This window comes from Budorcas taxicolor, chromosome 1 (genome assembly GCF_023091745.1).
Source record: "Budorcas taxicolor isolate Tak-1 chromosome 1, Takin1.1, whole genome shotgun sequence".
Classification (NCBI taxonomy): Eukaryota; Metazoa; Chordata; class Mammalia; order Artiodactyla; family Bovidae; genus Budorcas; species Budorcas taxicolor.
The window spans coordinates 60,163,806-60,190,786 of NC_068910.1; the positions used below are offsets into that span (position 1 = coordinate 60,163,806).

Sequence of the window (26,981 nt, forward strand, 5' to 3'; positions counted from 1 at the left end):
TAGAAACTGGTAAATCTCTTATACTACCAAAGTTGCAAGGAAAAAGTCCATGTTGGTGGGCAGAAGTAGGAGAAGAAAAGGCATCAGAATGGGACTGGTACCCTGGGAGGAATCTGTGAAGAAGGGAAGATCCATACTAGCAGACTCTCACCTGGAGAGTCCCTTTGCCTGTTCAGAGGGCTGCTGGGACACAGAGAGAGGCTGGAGGAGCCTGGATTCTGCTTGCAAAGAGTGTACTCATGCTGACTTGCTTGCAATCAGCATGGAGAGAAACCGGTGATAGCAGCTGCCACCTCACTGCAATTCTCAGTCTGAAACATGTCAAGAGAGGATGCTAGTACTTACAGTGGCTAGACATTAAATCCTGGGTGGTTGATCCCTGGGAGAGAACTTGGTATAGTTGTGTCGAGAGAGCCCAGAGTGTCTGAGGTGGTCCAAGCTGAATTGAGGAGTTCATTAGCAGGGGCATGGCTGGAGTGGGTCTGGCCTTGAGCCCAGTGGCAGCACTTGCACTGTGAGAATGGGTCCACTTGTGGTGGGTTTTGTTGCAGCACATACCTGGTGGTACCACAGAAATGCAAATCTCCATGGACAGGCCCCAGAGAGGAGTACACAGTAGTTTGCTTCCCTGTGGAAGCACTCTAGCTCCATCAACCCTGAACTGCAGCTTGGAGCCAGATTTGGGGCAGATAGGTCCTGGGGAAGGTCTGCCACAGAGTCAGCTCAGGTTGGTCCCCGGTGGATGCAAAATCTCAATTCTTACCTCCTCAGTACTCAGCACCAGCCCATTCCACACCACAGCCTAGCACTAGATCTAGGATGATCACAACGGAGAAAGGATATTTACCTTGAGTTGCTTTGGACAGAACTGCAGATGCTCACACAGGTTGCACATAAGTTCCCTGTGGCCATATGGGCTTCATGTGCTTTAGCAGTAACCTCCTTTGCGACAGAGCATGCACTCAAGGGCAACAAAGCCTTACCAAACCCAATCTTCAGGGCTTCTACTACAACAACTGCAGAGCAGAACCTACCCCCTAGCAGGGCTGTGGTAGCCACTGAGCAAAGAGGAGGCCCTACCCACATCCAGCACAGGTCTGGACTTCACAACAGCAACCACACTCTTATCAAGGGGATAACAGCCAGCACACTCTAAGGAAGGACAAGGCTCGCAACATGTCAAAATCAGTCCTTACACCAAAAACATTGGACTCACACAATCTACACAGTGGTGCTCCCACATAAGCAAACCTCTTTAAGACCACAATAGATAACTGTTTCTCCTGAATTCATAGAGACAGAGAAAGTTAAGTAAAATAAGAAAAGGAAAAGAACTATTCCCAATGAAAAGAACAGGAGAAATTCTCTGAAAGAACAAATAATAAAACAGACCTCACCGGTCTACGAAACCCCAAATTTTAAAAAGGTATTAAGAATGCTAAAGGAATTAACAAAGGTTACTAAAGAGATCTTCATGACCAAGATAATCACGATGGTGTGATCACTCACCTAGAGCCAGACATCCTGGAATGTGAAGTCAAGTGGGCCTTAGAAAGCATCACTACGAACAAAGCTAGTGGAGGTGATGGAATTCCAGTTGAGCTATTTCAAATCCTGAAAGATGATGCTGTGAAAGTGCTGCACTCAATATGCCAGCAAATGTGGAAAACTCAGCAGTGGCAACAGGACTGGAAAAGGTGTTTTCATTCCAATCCCAAAGAAAGGCAATGCCAAAGAATGTTCAAACTACTGCACAATTGCACTCATCTCACAAGCTAGTAAAATAATGCTCAAAATTCTCCAAGCCAGGCTTCAGCAATATGTGCACCGTGAACTTCCTGATGTTCAAGCTGGTTTTAGAAAAGGCAGAAAAACCAGAGATCAAATTGCCAACATCCACTGGATCATGGAAAAAGCAAGAGAGTTCCAGACAAACATCTATTTCTGCTTTATTGACAATGCAGAGTGCGGGGAGCCAGCACAGGAGATCCCACCCATGACAAAGGTCATGAGGAAGAGACCTGATGGGCAAAGGCTAATCAGGACTCAAGGGACCCCCTGGACCTGCTTGAGCATCTACCCAAAAACTATAATCTGTCTGTCTACTGTTTACTATATTATGCCTTTCACCAACTCCTCCGACACCAACGGGGGCCTATCCCCGACCACAATTCTCTGAAGAAAATCAGCTTAGAGCTCGAGTTAATAAGTCTCCTGGGCACAAGAGGAGTGTTTCAATTCAAACCCTTCTGATGGCTCTCTAAATTACCTGACAGGTTTATCCGGACTTTTACAACTACGCTTGTGACTGTTTACAGCCTCCCATCCGTGAGAGGCACAGGAAGCTTAAATAAAGCCTTTTGAGGAATTAAAAATTATTAGAATAGTACTGGTGAAGGGTTTCATTGTTGAGCCAATGTTTGCTGCCAAATTTCATATTGTGTGCATTAATTAACATAGTTGATATATAGAAATATAAGTAGTGGCCTTGATATTAACAACACTAAACCTTGAGTTAATAAATTCTTTCACTGTTATAGCCCACTGTACCTTTGCCCTATAGGAATGCAACTTTATCTACTGCTTTCAGAGAATGGTGCCTGACTTTAGAAAAAACACTTTTAGAGAAAATAAGCTTTCTGGTTAACTAACCTTTATCAGAAGAAAGGGTCATAAAATGTTAACAGGCCTCCTGGCCAGAAGATGATGTAAATCACCTAAGACATCTGTATACAGATGGGTATGCAGAAAGAAAGCCTGGTCTCGATAAGGGTCAGGGCTGCTGACCCTGCATGACTCTGCATCTTCCATTATTCTCTATGTACAACTTAAGGTATAAGAGCTCTCTGTGAAAATAAAGTTGTGGGCCTTGCTCACCGAAGCTTAGTCTCCCTGTGTCATTCTTTCCTTCCTCCTCTTTCTTTTCAGTCTGACTCCCTGGAGCGCAGGGGCCCTCTGAGTTCGCTTCTCTGCCTGGGCTTCTAAGACTCACTTGAGAAGATGCCCAAGGTGGGGCACATTCAGTGACTCAAGAGGGCGCATGTGGCCTATGTGAACAGTGCAAGTCCCATGCTGGGGCTTTATTAGCTTTCTGCATAAACCAAGGAATATCAGCCTCTTTCTCTCCTTTATTTTCTTAACTGCAAAATTCTTTCCTTTTCTCTTTCTCTATCTTTCTCAATCACTGACACCATCACCCTGGGGATAACCCTGGATCCAACCGGGGCTGGACCCCGGTACCAAAGCCTTTGCCAGTGTGGATCACAATAAACTGTGGAAAATTCTAAAAGAGATGAGAATACCAGACCACCTGACCTGCCTCTTGAGAAACCTATATGCAGGTCAAGAATCACCAGTTAGAACTGGACGTGGAACAACAGACTGGTTCCAAATAGGAAAAGGAGTACATCAAGGCTGTATATTGTCACCCTGCTTATTTAACTTCTATGCAGAGTACATCATGAGAAACCCTGGGCTGGAAGAAGCACAAGCTGGAATCAAGATTGCTGGGAGAAATATCAATAACCTCAGATATGCAGATGACACCGCCCTTATGGCAGAAAGTTAAGAGGAACAAAAAAGCCTCTTGATGAAAGTGAAAGAGAAGAGCGAAAAAGTTGGCTTAAAGCTCAACATTCAGAAAATGAAGATCATGGCATCTGGTCCCATCTCTTCATGGGAAATAGATAGGGAAATAGTGGAAACAGTGTCAGACTTTATTTGGGGGGGGCTCCAAAATCACTGCAGATAGTGACTGCAGCCATGCAATTAAAAGACGCTTACTCCTTGGAAGAAAAGTTATGACCAAACTAGATAGCATTTTAAAAAGCAGAGATATTACTTTGCCAACAAATGTCCGTCTAGTCAAGGCTATGGTTTTTCCTGTGGTCACGTATGGATGTGAGAGTTAGACTGTGAAGAAGGCTGAGTGTCGAAAAATTGATGCTTTTGAACTGTGGTGTTGGAGAAGACTCTTGAGAGTCCCTTGGACTGCGAGATCCAACTAGTCCATTCTGAAGGAGATCAGCCCTAGATGTTCTTTGGAAGGAATGATGCTAAAGCTGAAACTTCAGTACTTTGGCCACCTCATGCAAAGAGTTGACTCATTGGAAAAGACTCTGATGCTGGGAGGGATTGGGGGCAGGAGAAGAAGGGGACGACAGATGGTGAGATGGCTGGATGGCATCACCAACTCGATGGACCTGAGTTTGTGAACTCTGGGAGTTGGTGATGGACAGGGAGTCCTGGCGTGCTGCGATTCATGGGGTCGCAAAGAGTTGGACATGACTGAGCGACTGAACTGAACTGAACTGATCACTTATATGTGGAATGACTTCCCTCTTGGCTCAGACAGTAAAGCATCTGCCTACAATGTGGGAGACCTGGGTTTGATCCCTGGGTCGGGAAGATTCCCTGGAGAAGGCAATGGCATCCCACTCGTACTCTTGCCTGGAAAATCCCACGGACAGAGGAGCCTGGCAGGCTACAGTCCAGGAAGTCTCAAAGAGTCGGACACAACTGAAAGACTTCACTTTCCATATGTGGAATGAACCTATCTGCAAAACAGAAACAGACTCATAGAAACAGAGAACAGATTGTGGTTGGCAAGGTAGCGGGGAGGGAGACAGAGGGGCCAGGAGTTGGGAGTTGGCAGATGCAAACTATTACATTTGCACTATATAAACAAAAAGGTCTTAATGTACAGGGAGCTATGGTCAATATCCTGTGGTAAACCATAATGATAAAGAATATTTTAAAAGAATGTATATATGTGTATAACTGAGTTATTTTGCTGCACAGCAGAAATTGGCAGAACACTGTAAGTCATCTATACTTCAATAACAAAACTAAAATAGATAACAAATAACGACCTACTGTTTTCACAGGGTACTCTACACAACACTGTATAATGGCCTATCTGGGAAAAGAATATATAGAAGAGTGGATATACATACATATATATATATATATATATATATATATCTGATTTACTTTGCTCTCTCTCTGTATATATATAAACACACATATATATAAAGAGATGTAGAGGTTATTGTATAAAGATCAAAGGGTCAATCCAGCAAGGGTAGTTTTAAATATTTACTCAGCTATTAAAAAGTATGTATTTGAATCAGTTCTTATGAGGTAGATGAAAATGGAGCCTATTATACAGAGCGAAGTCAGAAAGAAACTCACCAATACAGTATATTAACGCATATATATGGAATTTAAAAAGATGGTAATGATAACCCTATATGCGAGATAGCAAAAGAGACACAGATGTAAAGAACAGACTGTTGGACTTTGTGGGAGAAGGCAAGGGTGGGATGATTTCAGAGAATAGCATTGAAACGTGTATATTAACGTATGTGAAATAGATCGCCAGTCCAGGTTTGATGCATGAGGCAGGGTGCTCAGGGCTGGTGCACTGGGATGACCCTGAGGGATGGGATGGGGAAGGAGGTGGAAGGGGGTTCAGGATGAGGAACACATGTACACCCATGGCTCATTCATGTCAATGTATGGCAAAACCCACCACAATACTGTAAAGGAATTAGCCTCTAATTTAAATTTTTTTTAAAAGGTGAATACCCCCCAAAATATTTTGCACCTGCATTAGGGAAAGCAAATATATATATATTTTATATATGTATATTACTATATATTTGTATAATTTACATTTTTATTAAATATATTTATGTTTATATTAACAGACATTAAGAGAAAATAGAAATACACAGTAATAATTGGGGACTTTAGTATCCCACTTTCAAAAACGGATAGATCATATGGACAGAAAATAAGGAAAAATTAGACTTAAAGCTATGTATTACACCAAATGGACTTAAAAGACATATACAGAACATTTCATCTATCAACAGAATACACATTCCTCTCAAACACACATGGAATATGCTCCAAGATAGGTTATATCCACAGAGCAAGTTCTTAAATAATTTTCTTAATAAATTTCTTCTGCAAGAAGAAACCTGGAAAATCTACAAATATGTGGAGATGACATAATATACTTCTGAATAATCAATGAATCAAAAAAAGAAGTCAAAAAAGAAAGCAAAATATATTTTGAAACAAATGAAAATGGAAATACACCATACCAAAGCATATGGAATGCAGCAAAAGCAATTCGAAGAGGGAAATTCATAGCAATATACACCTACATTAAGAAAAAGAAAGAGCTTAAATAAGCAATCTAACCTTACACCTCAAGGAACTAGAAAAGTCCAAAGTTAGTAGAAGGACAGAAGTAACAAAAGCAAAGCAGAAATGAATGACCAGATAACAGTAAATACCAATGAAACAAAGAGCTAGTTCTTCAAAAAAAGAAACGAAGCAGACAAAACTTTAGCTACTAATCAATGAGAGGAATCAAACAAAATTATAAATGAAAGAGGAAGAGGATACATTATAACTGAGAACACATAAAGGATAGTAAGAAACTACTATGAACAATTACATACCAACAAATTCAACAATCTAGAAGAATCTAGAACTGTCAGATCTAATAAACTCAATGAAGTTTTGAAATATAAAATGTACAACTATCAGTTATGTTTCTATACACTAAAAAATAGCAGAAAAAGAAATTAAGAAAACAATCCTATTTACAATTGTATCAAAAAGAATAAAATAACTAAAAATAAATTTAACCAAGGTGGTGCAAGATCTATACACTGAAACCTAAGACACTGATGAAAAATTTGAAGATGATACAAATAAGTGTAAAACTATTTATGCTTATAGACTGGAAGAATTATTGTTGTTAAAATGTCCATGCTAGAGAAAACAATTTATAGGTTTAATGTAGTCCCTATCAAAATTCCAGTGGCATTTTTCTCAAAACAGAAAACAAACAAACAAAAAAAAGCTAAAACTTTGTATGGAACCTCAAAAGACCATGAATAGTTAAGGGAATTTTGAAAAACAGGAACAAAGCTGCAGATACACAGCTCTTTGTAACTATATTACAAAGCTACAGTGATCAAAAAAGTATGATATTGGCATAAAACACACACATAGGCCAACAGACAGAATAGAGAACTTAGAAATAAACCCACCCATGAGTGGTCAACTAATTCACAACAAAAGAACCAAGAATATAAAACAGGGAAAGGACATGCAATAAATGGTTTGGGAAAAACTAGACTGCCACATGCAAAATTGTCCTAGCTATTTTAGATATTGAGAATCTGTTTAAATTCTAAGGAGAACACTTATCATTTTGGCAGATAATCAGGTCACCAGTGGGTCAGTCTAGGTTGAAGCCCACAAGTGCAGGGAGCCCAAGAATTCACTTGCAATTGTACTGAATCTCTCACCAAATCTGTCTCTTCTCCATGCTTACCCAGATACTTGACAGTTCCCTGGTCCCTGCTTTTCAAGGGCACTGGCCAGAAATGTGGGGTCTTATTCCCCCTCCATCCCCCAGCTTGCTGCACAGCTCCTGCAGCTGCATCCAGTCCTCAGCTGCAGGAGGGCAGAGAGAGGAAGCAGTGGGTAGTTGCCATGCACTCTTGTAGCCTGACCTCCTCTGGCTAGAGGGTAGCTCTTCTCTTGGTTTAGACACCGAGACAGTGCCACCTCCACATTACTGCCCAGGAGCTGTGGTGGTAAGAAGGGGAGAAAAGGAAGGGACTTGTAGGAACTTTATTTCTATTCCTTGGACCAGAGATATTCTCTGGAGCCCTTTCTGTCCACATTGGGCACACTTCTAGGTTTCAAGTTGGGAAATTCTGGAAGAAAAAACATGCAACCTTGAATCTGACCTGCTTCATCTGCCTGATTCTTTTCAGTTCTGTGAGATCTGCATTCTGCCTCTGTCTAGGATTCACAGCTGTGGTCATGGGGAGACCAGTGGAGGGTGCTCACTCCATCCTCCCAGGACAGTCCCATTAAAGAGCAGTCCTCCTGCCCCCTTGCTTGCTTCTCTATGGACCTCTTAACTGTCCACCATGGTACACACATCACATGTTGCTGTCCATGTCCCATCACTGGGATGGAGACCCGCCCCCACCCCACCCTGGCAGGCAGAGCCTTGCTTGCCCAGTGCTTGAACAGCCCTGGCACACCAGACATGCCCAGCAAATACTTTTTGAATGAGAGACAGGTTGAAGTGTGCCACGACTGAGAAGCTGTGTGTCTTCTCAATCTTAAAACTTCCTTTGAGGTCCCCTGTTTTCTCAACAGCCCTCAGACAGACAGAAAGGCATGTCCCATCTCTTCCTTTGATTGGCAGTAAGCCCACTGGCTCCTCAGTCTAGCACCTCCTCACCAGGCCATCTGCACCCAACCCAGGCTAAGCAGCCTCATTCACACCTAACCCAAAGTCACCGCCTCTACCAGGGCTGTTGGCTTCCAATCCTGCCTCCACAGCTGCAACTGACTTTACAGTCATGCTTCAGACTCTCCAGTGATTCTCACTCATTAGGACACATGACCCAGGCCCTCCATGCCTCTTTACCACACACTTGTTTGCTGTTCTATAAAAATTGATTCTTTGCTGGTGCAGCTGCAACTTGGCATCTTAACCCTGCCCCTCTGCTTGGTTTCTTCACTGCCAAGACCCCAGTGGCCCTTGTCCCCCCAAAACTGAATGTAGAAGTCCTGGGCCTGTACCCAACTCTACTGCCCCCAAGTGTCAACCTCAGCTGACCTCTGCATGCTTCTAAGTTGAGCACAGACCTAACATGCAGTACCTCTGATTCTGGGACCCCTTATGAGTCCTGGATTTCTTTTTCTTTTTAAAGGTACTTTCAACTGAGAATAAGCCTGTCTTACATGAAGGCAAGTAGGGTGGGAGAGTGTGGCAGATGTGGGTAAGAACTTGACAAAAGGATGTGAGAGCTGAAAACCTTCTGCCCCTCTCTGGCCCAAGCAGCCAGACCCGCAGCTCTCATTTGTCCTGAAAACCCACCTCAGCCCTTGCCCCACACTGCTGCCACTTCCCATAGGGCCAGACCTCTCCCTTCAGGGCTGCAGCCCTCACCCAGTCCCTCTTTCTGTTCACAGCACCCTTTCCTTCTCCCCTGTCCTTTGACGGGATTAGTGGAGATATCAGAGTCCCTCCCAGCCTGGCTGTCAGCCAGAGGCTTCCATACGACCCATCCTGTGAGTAGGCAAGGCACAGAGTCTGCCAGGGCAAGAGGGACCTGAGGAGGGAGGTCAGGAATGCCACAAAAGGTCCCCTGCCAGTATACAGACCCCATTCATAGGTTAACAGAGCAGAGCCAAGGGGGAGCCTTGTGGCAGCTCACATGTATCCACGTATGTGAGCACACATGCAACAGAGATGTGAGTGCAAGGCACACATGTACATGTAGTATATGCATGCACACACACACGTGCTCACAGGCACGCACATGTGGATGGGCAAAGACTTGTGCATACTCTCACCCTTTGGTTCCTTTGACAGCATACTAGTATCCTTACTGAAATGCAGGCTTGTGCCCCAATTGTGTTGAGTGATTCGAAGAAAGCAGTTAGGATTTTACGTGCCTCTGCCTAGGAGTGACACGTTCCCGAGAGCAGAGAGCAAACAGGTTGACAAGGCTGGGAGCCCCAAACTCTGGGGGTCTTTCCCCAGAGTCCCTCTGTTTCTGCTAGCTCTCATATTTCAGGTTTGTCAGAGGCTCTGGCTTCTGTTCTTCACACCCAGCCATGCTCAGCAGCCCCACCCAGCCTGGGCTGTGGGCAGTGGGGACTGGTGAGGCTATTTTAAGTCCAGTTCTTGGCTTGCCTTACACCTAACTGCTACTGGCCACCTGCCGCCGCCTGTCAGGCCTGGAATGCTGATTGGCAGTTGGGTGGGGCGGGGGCTGGGGGCAGACTGTTATAAAGCTGGGGCACCCTGGAGTCACCTGCCCCTGTCTACAGGCCCCCAGTCCCCACCTCTACCACTATGTCTACCCACCGCCTTGTGATGGTTCGGCACGGTGAGAGCACCTGGAACCAGGAGAACCGCTTCTGTGGTTGGTTCGATGCAGAGCTGAGCGAGAAGGGGGCTGAGGAGGCCAAGAGGGGGGCCCAGGCCATCAAGGACGCAAAGATGGAATTTGACATCTGCTACACATCAGTGCTGAAGCGGGCCATACGCACCCTCTGGACCATCCTGGATGGGACGGACCAGATGTGGCTGCCCGTGGTGCGTACCTGGCGCCTCAACGAGCGGCACTATGGGGGTCTCACTGGCCTCAACAAGGCAGAGACGGCTGCTAAACACGGGGAGGAGCAGGTGAAGATCTGGAGGCGCTCCTTTGACATCCCACCACCCCCCATGGATGAGAAGCACCCCTACTACAAGTCCATCAGCAAGGTGAGGTGCTGGGATGTGGGAGGGCAAAGGGAAGGCCTGAGGACCAGGGCTTCAGGGATGGAAGCCGGGTTGAGGCGGGGGTGCCCACCTGGGGAGTGAACAACATGGATGCCCCCAGGAGCGTCGGTATGCAGGCCTGAAAGCCGGGGAACTGCCCACGTGTGAGAGCCTCAAGGACACCATTGCACGGGCCCTGCCCTTCTGGAATGATGAGATCGTCCCTCAGATCAAGGCTGGCAAGAGAGTGCTCATTGCAGCCCATGGGAACAGCCTACGGGGAATCGTCAAGCATCTGGAAGGTGAGGCCCATCCTCACATGCGGAATGGGCAGAGGCGGGTGGGATGACACGTTCCCATGAACCAATCAGCCCCCAACTGCTCTTTTCATAGAAGGGACAGTCGCTTCATTGAGGTAGCTTTGTAGACATCATCATCAAGGTAGGGTTTTTTAATTGTGAACTCCAGTTCACAGCCAGGAGGGTTGAGAAAACTTCTCTGTTAAAAAAAAAAAATTCTCTGTGTACTGGGACACCATGTAACATGAATCTCCTTCTGAAGATTCTGGGTGAAAATGTCTGCCACCAGACTCAGGGCCCAGACCCTGTACAGGGGTGCACTGCTGGCCTGGGTTCCCGAACTCCAGCCCTAGATGAGAAGGGGGTAAGGCCCAGGGGCTGGCATCCTGCTGAAGGACACCGACTCCTGAAAAGACAGGGCCATCTGGTTCTAAATCCCAGTTTGCTGAGTGAACTTGGTCAAGTCATATTACTGGTAACCAAGGGCAAGGTCCTGCCCACACCCTGGCTCACACCCACTCCAAGCAAAGATTAGTCAAAAGAAGGGAACAGGGTGTAGAGAACACTAGAGACCTTAGGTTTGTAACTTGGCTTTCATTAAAAGAGAACACCACCTTCCAGCATGACAGGCTCCTTCATGGACACCCCAACTGCCTTTCTGATGCTGAGTCCACACAGGTGCCTCACATTTGGTTGAGCCTAGTGGATGGAAAGACCACCTGCCCTCCCTCCTGGGACTTCCTGCAGCCTGGTCTAGGAGAAATGAATGCACTGAGGCAAAGCTGACTGGGGTCTTGCACTGACCAGAGCTTAACAGAGTGGGGTGACAGGAATACTAAAGGTCGAGCTGCTATTCCAGGCCACGGACTGGAGGCCAGCAGGCTTGGGTTTCCTCGGAAATCTCTCCTTTACACCTGGCAGGACCTCCCATCTGCCGTGGCCATAAGCAGCCCTTTTCGCTGTCCCTCCCCCTTCTCAGCACACCGGTGCTCCTTTTCTTAGAATGTCCATAAACTGCAACTCTCTAGAAACCAAATGGTTAATGTTTTCCCTGATCCCAAACATCCAGAGTCTGGCCAGAGTTCATGCTGGGCCAAGGGGGCTGATGGCATTGCCCCAGATCAAGACAGCTTGGGGTGGAGTGAGGTCCCTGGTTCACCACAGCTATTTCTGTAGGCTGCTGTCTCAGTGCTGCCTTGACCTTCTCCGGGCATACTCCTGTGGCCTTGCTGTCAGGGGTGGGAGGATTGCTGCCTGGCTGACAGCACTGTGGCCCATAAAGGTCACCAAACCTGCTAAATGCACGAGCAGGTGGCTAGCTGGTTGACAGGCTGGGAGGGGCTAAGGACCCTATTCCTCTGGTCTAGGGATGTCAGACCAGGCCATCATGGAGCTGAACCTGCCCACGGGGATCCCCATTGTGTACGAGCTGGACCAGGCGCTGAAGCCCACCAAGCCCATGCGCTTCCTGGGGGACGAGGAGACTGTGCGCAAGGCCATGGAAGCTGTGGCTGCCCAGGGAAAGGCTAAGTGAAGGGCGGGTGCTGGCAATAAAGGTACCTCCTTCAACAGTGTCGAGTTCAGCATGGCCCCAGACGTCCGGCAGGTGGCTTGGCTGAAGCCCACCCCCTACCTCAGCACTCATTCAGGGCTAGTTCCACAGGTCTGCAGCCTGGGATGCCACAAGCACAGCCCCAGGCCTGTGCTGTCTGCCCAACCCATCCCCATCGGTGGTGGCCAAGAGACTCCCTATCCCTGGCTATCAAGTGGCTCCTGACAACTCACCATGTAATCCCTGAAGCTGGAGAGCCACTTGGTAGCCTTGCTCTAAATTAAGAGTGCCCGAGGTCACCTAAGGGGTATTCAAATGATGCAGCCCGCCCCGTGGTGAGCCAGCACTGCAGCCGGGACACCACTTTCTTCACACTGGTTGTCCTCTACTGTCTTTGCAGCCCCAGGGTGGGAAGGGCAAGATGGTACCCTGGGCCCTGCCCTATGTGTGTCCCCTTGTCCAGGTAAGCCCACAGGTGGCGTTAAAGCTGGCAATACATGATTCATGGAGCTCCCATGGCTGGGTTGAGCCTTGGAGTTTGTCCTGGGAAATCGGGACATGGTGGGACCTGCCTGCAGCTCAGCCTAAGTAGACAGGAAGTGCCATCTGCAGCCAGGCAGGTGAGGAGCACTGGGATTGGCCATCAGCCCCATTATGTGGGGCTGGCAAGCCTCCTCAGCACATCCTTTGCCCCACGCTGCTTCTGTCCGGCACTAGCAAGAGGAGCTGTAATTCCCCAGACACGGTGGTGCAGGTGCCTCGCTCCATGCACACAGGGACATGGGCTGTCCTGGGTGAGGGGAAGTTCCCTATGGCAGGGATCAGAGTGGTCCTCGGCCCCTCCCAGAGAACTGAAATGCAAGAGGCTGACTTCAGTCACATGTAGATCTTTATGCCTCTTCCAAGTGGCTAATGGTCGGTCAGAGGTCAGAGGGTGTACACGTGAGGGCTACAATAGGTTGGATCAGAGCTAGCGCCTGTGTGGGGCAGGTGTTACTCCAAAAGCAGACGTGGGTGGGCTGGGGCAGAAATAAGGAAAGAGAGCAGGAACAGGCCACCATGGTTACTTTTCCTGAACCTCTCAGGCACACTGGCGCCAGGAGACAAGACTGAGCCACATGGAAGGAAATGCAGTGTCTCTTGATCTTTTCATCTCCTCCTTCACATATTCAGATGGGGGCTTGGTTGTCCAGTCTCCACTGCCCACAGCCCAGGCAGAGGGACAAAGAAATGGGGAGGACAGAGTAGGATCCAGAAAGACTGGTCAAAATTATCATGACCCACTCTGACTTTGGTCATAAACTAAGTTCACTGTTCCCAATTATCACTGACATTCTAGTTATAGACATCATCCCTTGGAGCCAAGAGGAATAGGAAAAAAAGGCAAATCCAAGAGGCCTCAAGGTGCCCCTGCTCAGACCCCTCCCCGCACCCCCGCCACCTGGCAGTGCCATACTCTGGGGCAGAGGTTACTGAGGACTGGCTCTGGGCAGCCCTGGCTCAGTGTCTTCTGTGGGGGGTTAAGGGCCAGGCTGGTTGGGTCGAGTTTGGGAAGCTCTGGTAGCACGTTTGGAGATCACCAGGTTATTGCTGCATTTGGGGTAACAGAGGCCAAGCCACCCAAGCCAGAGGGAGCCAGAGGGCTTGTCCTCATCAGTAGACACCATTCCTGGAAAAGTGCCATACACAACCCTCACCCGACCTCTTCCAGCAAGAAGGAAATCACATCTGGGCGGGGAAGGGAAGGACAGCCCTTGGCGTCAGCCAGCAGTCGAGGGTCCTTACTCAATGAGCTCCACATAGTTGGCAGGAAACATGCCAAAGTGGCCATCTGGCCCATAGCCACGCCACCAGCCTTCGTCAATCACCTCAATGCCGGTGATGAGGTTCTCAGGGTCAAAGGAGATCTCGGTCTCGTCGGCTGCAAAGAAGGGGAGCCCAGATGCTGTGCTGAGAGCTTGGGGACCCTGGCCACCAGCCTGTCCTGATGCTGCTCCTGCGGCTAGTCCCCAAGGACACATCTTCCCACACAGTCTGGCTCTGGGACCACTGTCCCAGTGAAAGGCTAGAGTATAGCACTTCCACACGTCAGCCTGCTTCCCAAAGCCTCCACCCAGGGTCAGCGGGAGGGGTACCAGCATCCAGGCCTGACCCACTCCTCTGGTCGTATTTCTCGTTCCAGAACAAGGTGGGCAACCGGGATTCACACCAGTGGACAGCAAGCTGCTGCTCAGAGCATGTGGGGAGGCCTGAGTTGTGCAGGACACCCACCCATTCTTCCTTCTCACCCTCCTGTTTTTATTTCCAACACCTCCTAGGGCTATTTCCTTGAAGGGACCCCCAAATCCTGCCTCCTGATCTTGAGCCCTGTGGTCTGAGGTGGTTGCACAGCACATTACCTGCCTGGTAGTCATACAGGGCCCGGGCACAGAGCCCTTTCCCACTCAGCCCAGGGTAGTGGTCAATGGGCTTAGAGCTGGCATCTTGCTGCTGCACCTGCCCATGGACGGGAAAGAAGAAGCGAAGTCTGAGGTCTTGATTACCCCAGATTCAACCCTGCTTGTGACCAGGGCTCACCGCAGACTTGTGGGGAGGGCACGTGGGACAGGGCCTCCTCCAGAACTAAGCAAGATAATTCACAGGTAGTGAGTCATGGAAGTTAGGTGTCCCATGATGGGAGAGCCAAGGAGTGCATTTCTGGGTATGTGGCCCCTTCACAGATCTGCCCTGCTGCAGAGAACCCACCATTGGAGGCTCCTCATAGAAAGTCTCCTGCTCTGGGGGCTCCTCATACACAGCCTCTTCTTCCACCTGCACCGAACATGGAGGGATGCTGGGCACCGGCTCCTCGCGGAGATCTGTGTGAGGGGACACAGCTCATTCTGACCCAGGGGAGGGGAGAGGACAGCCCACGTCTCCCTTCCACCCTCAGCTCCCCATGGGGCAGCCAACAGCCTTGCCTGCCCTGGGCCTTGAGGCGGCATGAGCTGCTTCTCTGCTGATGGGGGTATCTGGTTGAGTGAGTTGCTTCTGCAGGAAGGGGCTCCTCAGCTTGCCTACAAACCAATGGTAAACATGTAAGACATGACACAGCTGGAAAGGAGGAAGAAGCAAGTACTCGCTGCCTTTTCTGTGCGCTGTATTGCTCAGAGGGGGGACCTGTTCTGGGACAGTGAGCATCACACAGGGAGTGAATGGGGACCTGCACAGCTACAGGCATACTACCTAGCACGCACACATCGTATATGTGTATCGTGGGCCTTGTGCAGTGTTTGAGAGCTGGCCAGCAGTGTAGTCTGATACAGCCTTTGAGGGCCAGAGAGATGACTGATCCAGGCCCCTGCGGCCCAGGTAACAGCCCAGCACGGGAGGTGTGCCACGTGTACAGGGCCAGGGCTGGTAAGTATTCTTTCCAGAGCCAAGCATGGCCCCTCCTGTCCCGCCAAGTCTCTGGAGGAAGAGGTTAAGAGCAGGAAGGTGGCACTTGGGTCCCCGGCTCGCATCCCAAAAGCTAGCCACACGAGCACAGGCTCTCCTTACTCACTCCATTCATGTTCTGTACATCTGTCACTAATTCAGGGTGGCCTGTACTGGGACCCCAGACGCCTTCAGCCATCCCCTGCTTCACAGCTGGACCAAGGGAAGTCTCACCTGGCTGGGGGCTGGAGATGGATGTGGTAGACATGGCCCTCTCCTTCTGCTTGAAAATCTCCCGTGGGTGTGCTGGCTGTGGACAAACAAGCTCCTAGAGGAGTGCACATGGACCCAGTAGTGAATGGGGCCCAGGAGTCCATCAGCCTGCCTGGCTCCCTGCAGCTGTGCAGAGGGGTCAGGAAGCAACACCCCAAAGTTGAGGAGCTCACAGGTCTTTTCCAGGACCACAGGAGACCCACATCGGGCCAAACTTCTGCCCTCAGCCTCCTCTCCAGTGCCAGCTCTGAGACACCACATGTCCTATGTTCAGATCTGCCCAGCCCCCCAGCAGGACCCTTGGAGGAAGCCCCTCCCTTGGGCCCGTGGGGCAAGATGCGTGCATCTGGAGGAATCCATATGGCTATCATCGCTCCCAGGAGGCAGCGTGCACACCTGTCCTGGATGAGCGCCCATGTGTTACTTTGTTCTCTCAAGGTGGGAGCACCCAAGACTCACCTGCTCCTCTCTGTTCCTTGAAACCACCTCATGCTGTTCATACTTCCTGCTGGGAGGGGCAGAGGGAAGAGCTGCAGCTTGGCCTCAGCATACTCCTTACCTGCTTCTGGGGGACACTCCTAGGGAGAAGGAGAGACAGCCCCTCCCGGTAGGTGCCAGCCCCCACCTCACCTCTGGAGGCCAGCCTCGCCTCCCTGCTCCTGATAGCGCTGCTCCCGGAGGGCAGCCTCACGCAGCTCCCGCTCCCGGCGCTCCTGCTCCAGCTGCTGCCGCTCCTCCTCCACGCGCCTCTTCTCTTCTAGCCTGCGGTTCTCCTCCTCCTTCTGCAGGGAGAGTCGCACCCGCCTGTCCCACTCAGCCTCTGCACTGCCAGCAACATGGACCTGCCCTCTCACCCCTGTCCTATTCAGGCAGGCTGCAGAGGCTGTGGTCAAGCGTGGGCTCTAAAGCGACACCCACTAGCTGTTACTTAACACCTCTAACCCTTAGTTCAACCATTTGCAAATGGGTGCTAAAAGGGCTATTTATTCAAATCCCTTATTGAACAAATATCAGTGAACTTATCATAAGAAAAACTGAGATGTAGCAACTCATGTTTGGTGCACAGACAATACTTCATAAATCCCAGCTCTCATCATTATGCCCTGGGCAGCACTTACCTCTGCTTTGGCCCAGAAGCTGTCTTTGCCAACCCTTTTGATCTCCGACACAGCATTGGTCTTCTGGTACACTGAGCCCTGAGAGGGACAGAGAATTCACTACAGGGCCACTGACAGGAGCACAGAATGGCTAAGAACTGCTGCAATGGCCATGGCAGAAGCAGTGGCGCTCGGTCCAGTGCCTCTTAAGGAGGCCTGAAACAAAAACAGCCTGAAAGGCCCTGGAACCTGCAAGTGGGGATGCTCAGCCCCAGAGAAAACTGAAGTTGTCTCTGGTTGCACCAGACCCTTGTGCACAGAAGCCCAGGCAGGGAAGGCCCCTGGGCCTGCCTGAGAATCCTGGAAGCTGAGCTGTGCTGAGGCAAACTCTGGATAGTGGTCCCCTCAGACAGCTAACTGCAGTGCAGCGCCCACAGAATACCCAAGAACCTCAGCTGTGTGTTGGGAGACTCAGCTCCACACCAAGCACCAGGCCACAAGCCCAGAGGTGTCTGGCCACAACTCAAGAGAGGCTTGTCCTGTACACCAGCAGGAGTTTCTCCAAAGCAACCACTGTCCAGGGCCACACAGGATACTCTGGTGCCATGGCCTGGAGGGTGGATGGAATTTCTCTGCAGAGAACCCCTGACCACACAGACACAGCATAAGCGGCTCCAGCACCACCGCACAGGGTGAAAGGCCACTCCTCATGCACACTGGTGCCTGCCTCAAGGAGGCAAGTCCTGCTCCTGTCAGGCACACAGGCACCTCAATCAGGCTCCAGGACCAAAAGCCAGACAGGTAGCAGCCCAGTCCCTTTGGGAATAAAGCAGTGAATGTGGGTCCAATCAGTCTGAAGTTAGGGATTGCACACTCTTGTCCGGGTGCCCTCAGGCCCACACAGCACTCACCACTGGGGCCTGGGGGCCCGTGTCCTGGAAGCGGCTACTCTCCTTGTGGAATGTGTAGTTAGCACCTGAGGCCCTGGCCACCTTTTGCATGATGCACTCGGGCTCCACATCCTCCTCGGCCCTGGCATTGATGGTCACATGGGCCCCCTGCAGCAGGAGCAGGACTTGATGAAAAAAAAGCATCGCAGCCCCGGGAGAGGACAGGCTTCACACCTTAGTCTGCACAGCACAGTGGCTGCATGGGGCTCAGGGTCAGGAGGCCTGCTCTCACCAAGGCCTCAGGAAAACCAGCTGAGGGAAACCTACTGTTCTTGTCCCAGCTTTCGTGGAAGGTCCATGCCCTCCACAGTGTGGCCTGTTCAGCGGTGCTACATGACAGCCCTGGCATTAAAGAGCTTCTTTCTAGTGAATGAAAACTAACCTTAAAAGGCACCTGGAAACAAGCACATTTTCTGCAAACAGCAAGTTACTATTTCTCCATGAGAAATGAGAACTATGACCTTACTGGTACTCAATACCAATAAGCTTGGGACCCTCTCTTTTACCTCCTAGATGGAGAAACTGAGGTTCATCTGAAGAAATGTTGGCAGAACCAGAAAACAAAGTCCTGCATCTCCTTGCCAGTAACCAAAGAAATGCAAAGAGTAAGCTAACAAGTAACAACAAATACTTTTTGATCACAACGCTTTTGAAATGAAACAAAGTTCCACTATATGATGACTAAAATAAATATATGCAGAAATGGACTGGAAAAAAGCAGCATTAAAGGGAAAATGCACATTGAGGTTGTGGACATAAGCAACTGTCCTTCTCCCCCAGATCCTGAAAGTACTGCTGAAAATTTGTACTCATAAAACAAGTGGAACCCAAGGCTTAGCCCTGCCATAAGACCAGCTCCATCATGGCCTCCTTGTGGTCCTTTGTCCCCAGTGAGACCAGCTTGCAGGGGCTCTGGCTACATCCTGGGCAAGAAAGGAGCAGCCTCAGATGTAAGGCACACTTCCAACTCTGGATGTGATTCCTGCTAACTCACACCCTGGAACCTGGGCATCTGGTGAATGTTGGGAGGCCCCGTACGGAGCAGCCCTCACCTTCAAGAAGCTGGCGATGGTGCTGACGTGGTTGGCGCATGCTCCCTTCCGCACGTCATTCACGCCCTCACCGGTCTGCAACACAGCACATTCCTTGGTGTGACCCAGGTCTCCCTGCAAAGTCACTACCCACCCCAGGGACTCAGTAGTTTCCCTGTGTTACAGCAAAGAGAAAACTGCAACCCTAAAGCAGAGGACATGGTGAAACCCCAAACCTCTGAGTCAGGGGGAGTCTTAGAGAAGGACGATCCCCTGCTTCCACTGTGGTTAAGTTTCCTTAGAATTCCGTAGTCCCCACCCAGGGGAGCCATTTCATTAGAGTCCCTGTCCTATACTCCCAGAGCCCTCCTAGCCCTTATCCAGGCCCTCTGTTCCCTCAGTATGACTACACTGAAAGGGACAAGGACAAGAGTTGCCTGTAATCCATTTTACAGGAGTAATTCTGGGCCAGGACAGTGAAGTCTGCACAAGTAAGGCCCCAGGTGCCCTTTGGGCCACACTGAATGAACCCACTATTCTATTCAATCACCAGATTCAAGCTGTTGGGAAGTCAAGTTTTCCCCTGCTCCAGTCACAAAAGGCAAAGAAGGAAATAAGAAAAGGGAGTTTTTCTGGATAACATCTAGATGAGAACTTGGAAGCCCTTAAGTTCCACATACCCAGTTGATGAGGACAAACTTGGGCAGGCCGGAGTTGGGGTCCTTGACCCTGCAGAAGGCATACATCACCTTCCCACTGTTGAGCTCCTCCACCATCTCCTCCAGGCCCCCCTCTGCAGCAGTCACAAGGAGAGTCAGAGGTTGCCCAGGCATCCCACGCCCACCCTGGCACCTAGTCACCAGGAAAGGAAACTCAAGCTGCTTCTAACCCAGGGTTCTCAGTCCTATCTGAAACAGAATCAGATTCCTAGGCCTACCCCCACCAAGCTGACTTATGAGAACTGGACAGAACCCAGGGTCTGCATTTGTGAAAAGCACCTCAAGTGATTTTTAAGCTACACTAGTCTAAAAATCACTCCTCCTGCAAACCCACAGGTAATTCTGGAAGTAAAAATGTCATTTCTGCTGCAAACCAGGCAGGCACCAGACCTCCAATGGAGGAGCTCTGAAATAGTTTTACCACAGCCTGAACTCCACTAACTGCCCTGGAATAGCAGGGCCTGCTGTGAGTCACCCTGTGAGTCACTTACATGTCTGCTCAGACTCCAGGGCCACCCAGAGGCTCCTGAGCAGATGTTAACTGCCCACAGCCATATAGGGGCTCAGCTCTTAGACTCCCTGAGTAGGGACAAGGGAGTGATGGGGAAATAGGAGTGGATGACCCTATGCCACTCTCCCCAGACACTTAGGCTGTAAGCCCCAGCATGTACTGGAGTCCTGGATTCTTCTCAGGCACCCCAAACATTCCCAGGTTGTGAGAAGGTGCTGGATCAGGTATTTTATCTACTGGGCTCCACAGAACCTGGGGCAGTCCTGCGGCCCTGCTCTGGGCACCCACAGCAGAGCCTGTGAATATCACTGAGAATGGTGGCGTGAAACTGAACTCCGCAACTCTCAGTTCCCTATGACATCACAGTGCACCTGATACCACCGTCAGCGGCAGTCCTTCTAGAAAGACGACCACCAAGAAGAACTGCTCATGGAACAGGTTTTCTACCAACAAGTTACTAGAATCATTCATGCAGCAAGCAGAGAACATGCCAGTGAGCATGCACTGAATAATGAAGCTATGTCACTCAGGTCAGGTGAGCTGGCCTTGAGAATGGAGGAGTCAAGGGTATGAGGTAGGGCATCTACAGTTTATATTCCTCTGCTCAGCACTGGCCAAAAGCCTGTTCTTCCCAAGACTTTCTATCACCCTGTATTTGAACAGCATTTTTCCAAGTCATCCCATCCCAGCTGACCATATACACTGATGTGACCTCTCCCAGGTGAGGGTATGCCCAGCAGATATTCAGTCCACCAGAAAGAGGGCAGAAGGAAGGATGTGTCTGCACCTTCTCTTCCTCCACCAACACCCAGCTCTGTGGGACTGTCAACCTGTCTCAGCTACAGCCCGGGGATAAGGACAGAGCACAGGCCAGGCCTTGGGCTGTCTGCAAGCTAGAGAGGGCAGGCCTATCGCCCATCTCAGCTCTTCCCAATTATGACACAGAGAACACTGCTGCCTTGCACCTCCAGGCAGAGACAGCCAAGGAGTAGGTATTTTCACTTAGAAACATCTGAAACCCAAAGCAAACCAGAAGGAGCTGCGGGCGCCATGGGCTCCACACTGCTGGGGGAAAGCCTCTGTCCTGCCTGGCTGGCTGCAGTCACTCAGATCAGGGGAGCAGGAAATTCCTCAACATTGACACTGATGTGGGGTAGGCTCATCATTAGCCAGGGAAGGTGTCACTGGTCATGTCACATGCAGGGAATACCTCTGCACCCTGAATGTCCTTCCTCCTGCTGTGATGGCATCAATGCCGGCAGAGATAGAGCACTGATGTCACAACTCTCCCTGCCACCCCTCCAACTCCCGATGCTCCTGCAGCCCATCTACTTCCTCATTTGACCATACTCACCCCCAGTGCCAGCCACACGGATGTCATTGCTGTTTCCTTCGTAAGTAAAGAGGGCCCTGAAACAAAACACAAACAGGCTCATAACCAGTGCCCCGGTAACCTTGTGCCCTCACTAAACCCACCAAAGCTTCAAGCTGCACCCCAAGAGCTCAGCCTGACAGTAACAAGTGGGCTGACATAAGACCCACTCTGAGGCAGGATCTCAGTAGGCTGCTGGGGCTCCCAGAGCTGAGCCTTCTCATCTGGAACTGGCCCAACTTACCAGAGTGGCTTGTCGTGAGGACCAAATCTATGGAGATGGGAAGCATGCGTCTACTTTGCAGAAGAATAGGCTGTGAAATTTTATGGCAACGTTCTACACATTTATGTGTGAAACATTTACCTGGCTACCATGTATGTCAGTGGTGGTGGTGGTTTACTCATTAAGTCGTATCTATCACGACCCCATGGACTGTAGCTTGCCAGGTTTCTCTGTCCATGGGATTTTCCAGGCAAGAATACTGGAGTGGGGTGCCATTTCCTTCTCCAGGGATCTTCTCGACCCAGGAATCAAAACTGGGTCTCCTGCACTGCAGACAGGTTCTCTACTGAGCGAGCTATGAGGGAAGCCCACGTATGTCCATATGAACAAGCAAAAGATACTTGCATATTCCTGAAACCAGAGCACACCAAGGAGAAGTAGGAAAGAGAAATATGTGCATTTTTAATAACCAATGCCCTTGTGCATGTCTGCAGTCTTCTGGCAAGTCTGAAAGGTTGGTGGAGCAGGTCTGTCTGGGCTTGAGGCTCTTCCAGCAAACGCAGAATTTTATAGGTTGCCTCTGGTGTCAGAAACCACAGAGGCCATAACTCAGCATGAAGTCAGTTTCCTCACAAGACAGGCTCCTATGGGCAAGTACTATAACCTAACAGAGCATCATGTCTCCACAGGTGACCCTGGGTCATACCTTCCTTCTATAAGACTATTCATAAGAACGCTGGCTAAGATTTGGGCTTATAAATCTATGCCCTAAAGTGTTGAGAAGTATGGTAGATTGTATTAAATCTGGGCCATGGAAGGTCCTTTGACCAGAACAAAGGTTAGTCAAAGAGAACATTCTAGAAGAGACAGCATCCATGCAGTCCACATAAAGCGCAGCCATCAGCATGAACTCTGCAGAAGCTCAGATCCAGAGAGTGCTGGCAGACCCCAAGGTGAAGGTGATAATCCATGGGACAGTAAGTCAAAGGCAAACCCAGTCTGGTGTGTCATCTTCCCATGCTCCAGAGCACAGGCTGCTAAGGTGTGCCAGACAGAAACTGCAGGGTCAACAGTCTGAGAGGAACCAAATCAAGTTCCACTCAGCTTTCTAAGGGCCTAGAAAATACCACTAGAGCTGCCTAAGCCAAGTCAGAAGAAATTATACCCAGGTCCAAAGATCTGGTAGACATCCAGAATCTGGTGGCCAGAGTCCTGACCAGCCTTCCTCCTGGAGCAAAGAAGCCCATTCCTCTTGAAGGCCACAAACCCCGGCTGCAGAAGGCAGGCACACTGGACAAGCACCAAGAAACAGAGACTGCTGCTCAAGCTTAGCTTTTCCAAGAAGAGATCCAGAAGCTAACAAGAGCCGCACCCCATGCCTACCATTTACCCCTCTGACTTCATTCCCCTTTATTCTAGGCTCCAGCCTAAGCCACCTTCTTGAATGTTCCCAGTTCAGAAGTTCACCCAACATTCAATCAAACAACCCTTCTTCCAAATCAACATTTAAAAAAAAAAAAAAGATGTGTTGGCTTGTGCAGACACACAGCACAAGGAGCATGGGGGCACTAAGTACCTTATAATTCAATCACTTTCAAAAATAGTCTGAAAACCTGTTACTTGCTAGTGATGGAATGCAGCTATGAATAATCCTTAATAGGACCTAACCACAGAACTTACTAATGGGAGACAAAACACACACACAAACACATCACACTAATATATTGTCAGGTAGTGAAGTGGGTATAGGAAGTTAGCAAACATGCCACAACCCAGGGGAAAAATCTGGTTTCCTCAGGAGAAAGACCCAGTATAGACAGTTGATGTTATGTCTGCTCCCTACCCTACCTCGCTTCAGGGCCTGTTCCAATGCACCCACTCTGAATGTGAAATTTTATGACCCACCAAACTGGAGACCATTTCTTCCTTCTCTGCCATTTTTTCTGCACTCCTCTCAATATCCCTACACCTGGGACAGAGATGGGGCCCACCTACCCTTTCTGGTGAAGAGAAAAGGTGACGAGAAAATCAATGAGGATGCCTAGTGTGTGCCTGAGGAAGTCAACCAGGGAGATGGGAATATTTGACTGCAACCAAAGGGACAGGAATCCAGAAAGGCCTCTCCAAAAAGGCAATACTAGAGCTTGAGAAATAAAGTTTGGGGAGCCCCCTTGGATGACGTAGAAAGGCGCTCCAGGCAGAGGAAGCAGAAAGAACAAGGGTTGTGAGGAACACCAGCTTGCAAGTTTAAGGAAGAGAAAGAAGGCTGCTGCTGCTGCTGCTAAGTCACTTCAGTCGTGGCCGACTCTGTGCGACCCCACAGACGGCAGCCCATCAGGCTCCCCTGTCCGGGGATTCTCCAGGCAAGAACATTGGAGTGGGATGCATTTCCTTCTCCAATGCATGAAAGTGAAAAGTGCAAGTGAAGTCGCTCAGTCGTGCCCGACTCTTAGCGACCCCATGGACTGCAGCCTTCCAGGCTCCTCTGTCCATGGGATTTTCCAGGCAAGAGTACTGGAGCGGGTTGCCATTGCCTTCTCGAAAGAAGGCTAGAGTTGTGGTAAACAGGTGGGGCAGTTAGGAGCCAGGTCATGCAGGGGCTGTCAGCCATGGCAAAGACTCCAGGCTCTATTTATGCAACAGGAAGCCACTGCAGAGTTTAAGCAGGGAAGTGACATGGTCAGATATTTTTTCAGCAGGTCTGTACATGCAGACCCGACCACACTGACGTAGCGCCAGAGATTCTGCGGACCCAGGAAGCATTCGGAAGCTCTTCCCTAGAATGCCTGGGAGTGAAGGAAAGGATAGGCACTAGTGTTCTCAATATCCCAAGAGTACACTGTACAAAAGCCACTGGGCTGGGCACCAGGGAAAGCAGAGATGAGAAAGCAGTAGCACTTGACAAGTGGAGAAAGCCACAGTTGTTCAGCCTCGCCCAGAGAGCCCTTTCCCAGACAAAGGAATAAGGCTCCTCAAAGCTGGTCACCTTACTTCTTTATACTCAGCATATTTCTTAGAACTATAAATGCTCAAAACTGGTCTGTGAATGCAATTTAAGACATATGGAAAGTTAACAGAATTACTATGCATACAACAACCCTTGTTGCAGGACAGAACAAGGGTCTATGTGTGGGCTACCCTGGGCTCTGCCAGAGATTTCAGATTCAGACCTTCAGTACTATAAAGGACCTATTACCGACATTCCAGGAAAGGATGTCACTGGAGGTGGAGGGAAGATGGGACCTTTTTCCAAACACACAACCAGCATCTTCCTTTCATTCATTTCCCCACAGTTCACGCATATGAAGTAGTACTCTTCTTGATGAAAGAAAGGTTCTTAAAATCCCTGGAGAACCAAGGACCTAAACCCCCCCGATCTCTGTTTGACGCCCCCAAAGCAAGGCTCCCATTCCCAGTCTGGCTGCTAGACCACCCTCGGAGTCCCACTGCTGAACAAAACATTCGGAATGAAGGCAGATGTAGCTTCCGCTTTCTCAAGGAGGGCTGAGAGGGCTTTCTCAAAGTGCCCCATTGTCCACGGAAGTCCCCGAGCAGGAAAGGAGAACCTGGCGAAGCCATCAAGCACAGCAAGGCCCAGGATCCAACGAGGCCCGCGGGCCGAGACCGGTGGCTAGCGGAGTGGAAGGGCTGGGGACCTAGCGGGTCCCACTCGGGTTTAAGCTGCACAAGCAGTGGGCACGGGGTGACGGAGGGGGGAACCTAATCTCGCGGGGTGTCGCGCAGGTGCGCGGCAGTCAGCATTCCGCGCGCCGTGGCTCCCCGGCCCCGGCCCGCTCCCGGCCCGCTCCCGGCCCGCCTCGTCGCCCACCAGTCGGTCGAGGACTTCTCGTTGACCACTCTCTCGTAGGCCTCCAGCAGCGCCGGCCCATTGCGGCTCAGGTTCACAGCCATAGCCAACACCCCAGTCTCCGCGACACTATCGCCGCCGCCGCCTCCGCCGCTTCCCTGACCTCCGCGCAAGGCAGCCCAAGGCCCCGCCCGGCGGCCGGAAGCCCCGCCCCGACGGCCGGAAGCGGAAAAGGGGCCGGCGGGACCCAGGGTGAGCGGGCGAGTGCCGGCAGGGCGTTTGTTGGGCTGCGGGCGGGTTGGAAGCCCGTGTGGTGTCGAGGTATGTAGATAGCTGTATGTAGCGATGGAGGGAGGGTGTGGTCTTCTGCGTGTCCCCGTGCTCTGTCCTGCCGAGCCAAGGCACTGAGTCTGGCCGAAGGATACTACCCAGCCCCTTATTAGTTACACTCGTGGAGCACTTTCTTACTCTTATCACAGTTAAAAGCACTTGTTAGAGGATCCCGTGACGGGCACGGGGGTCCCTTGATTGTCTGTGTGAACTCTGAATAGAAGTTTTATCTAAGAATGAAGCATACGTGAAAATTAATTAGCAGAAGAATAAAAATGAACACTAAGTGATGGCCACACTGCTACAAAGAAGGAAAGTGAAGTCGCTCAGTCGTGTCCGACTCTTTGCGACCCCATGGACTGTAGCCTACCAGGGCTCCTCCGTCGATGGGATTTTCCAGGCAAGAATACTGGAGGGGGATGCCATTTCTTTCTCCAGGAGATCTTCCTGACGCAGGGATTGAATCCAGGCCTCCCGCGTTGTAGGCAGACGCTTTACCATATGAGCCACCGGGGATGTCCACAAACCTACCTCAAAGTGCAGTTGTGTTTCTCAGACCTCACCTGCATTTTCTAGAGAGGTCAAGGATGGGGTAAGGAAGGGAGGATGAGAACCTGCCCAGTGCTGGTCCTGTTACCCAGCCAAACTTGGGTCCACTTGTCTGTTGGTCCCAGTGCAGTAGAGCCAGTCTACTAACATGAGGTTGTGGTGGGAAAAGTGCAGCAGTTACTGTAGGCACCGAGCAAGGAGTCCAGACCACCCACTGGCTTTCAGAAGGTTTTTAAGCATAGGGTGAGTGAGGGGGGTTGTGGGGTTCAAGATCAGCTTGTGGACATTCTTCTGATTGGCTGGTGGTGAGGTAATCAATCAGCATCATCAACCTTCTGGTTCCAAACAGTCTGAGGTCTACCTGCCAATGAGCAGCATGCAGTCAACTTCTTCCACCTGGTAGAGGATTCAGTATCTATAAAAAAAATAGCTCAAGGATATAGCTCAGAATATTATCTATGGCCCTTAAAAGGAACTAATGATCCTTGACTTTATTTAGTAATGAAACATTATTTCACCTTGTTTG

General features: G+C 50.0%; 2 protein-coding genes across 6 annotated transcripts; one reads left to right on the forward strand and one right to left on the reverse strand.

Annotated features, from left to right (window-relative positions):
* Positions 1–335: 335 nt before the first annotated feature.
* DBNL (drebrin like) lies at positions 336–25,759 on the reverse strand. Of its 5 annotated transcripts, XM_052647825.1 has the most exons (14): positions 25,598–25,758; positions 21,528–21,583; positions 19,624–19,736; positions 18,965–19,039; positions 17,874–18,020; positions 16,984–17,061; positions 16,496–16,647; positions 16,325–16,373; positions 15,827–15,920; positions 15,136–15,231; positions 14,921–15,033; positions 14,575–14,671; positions 13,961–14,096; positions 336–558 (listed from the first exon to the last, which is right to left on the reverse strand). In XM_052647825.1, exons 1-14 carry the CDS (start codon positions 25,678–25,680, stop codon positions 351–353), a joined length of 1,497 nt encoding a protein of 498 aa, XP_052503785.1. In that variant the 5' UTR covers positions 25,681–25,758; the 3' UTR covers positions 336–350. The 5 variants fall into 5 exon arrangements, with proteins under 5 accessions (XP_052503785.1, XP_052503819.1, XP_052503809.1 ...); XM_052647849.1 differs by lacking the exon at positions 336–558 and having other exon boundaries at positions 13,047–14,096; positions 15,827–15,902; positions 16,325–16,370; positions 25,598–25,756; XM_052647842.1 differs by lacking the exon at positions 336–558 and having other exon boundaries at positions 13,047–14,096; positions 16,325–16,370; positions 25,598–25,756.
* On the forward strand, positions 9,864–12,194 carry PGAM2 (phosphoglycerate mutase 2). The gene is made up of 3 exons (XM_052647871.1): positions 9,864–10,327; positions 10,446–10,626; positions 11,991–12,194. Exons 1-3 carry the CDS (start codon positions 9,914–9,916, stop codon positions 12,155–12,157), a joined length of 762 nt encoding a protein of 253 aa, XP_052503831.1. The 5' UTR covers positions 9,864–9,913; the 3' UTR covers positions 12,158–12,194.
* Positions 25,760–26,981: the final 1,222 nt, after the last annotated feature.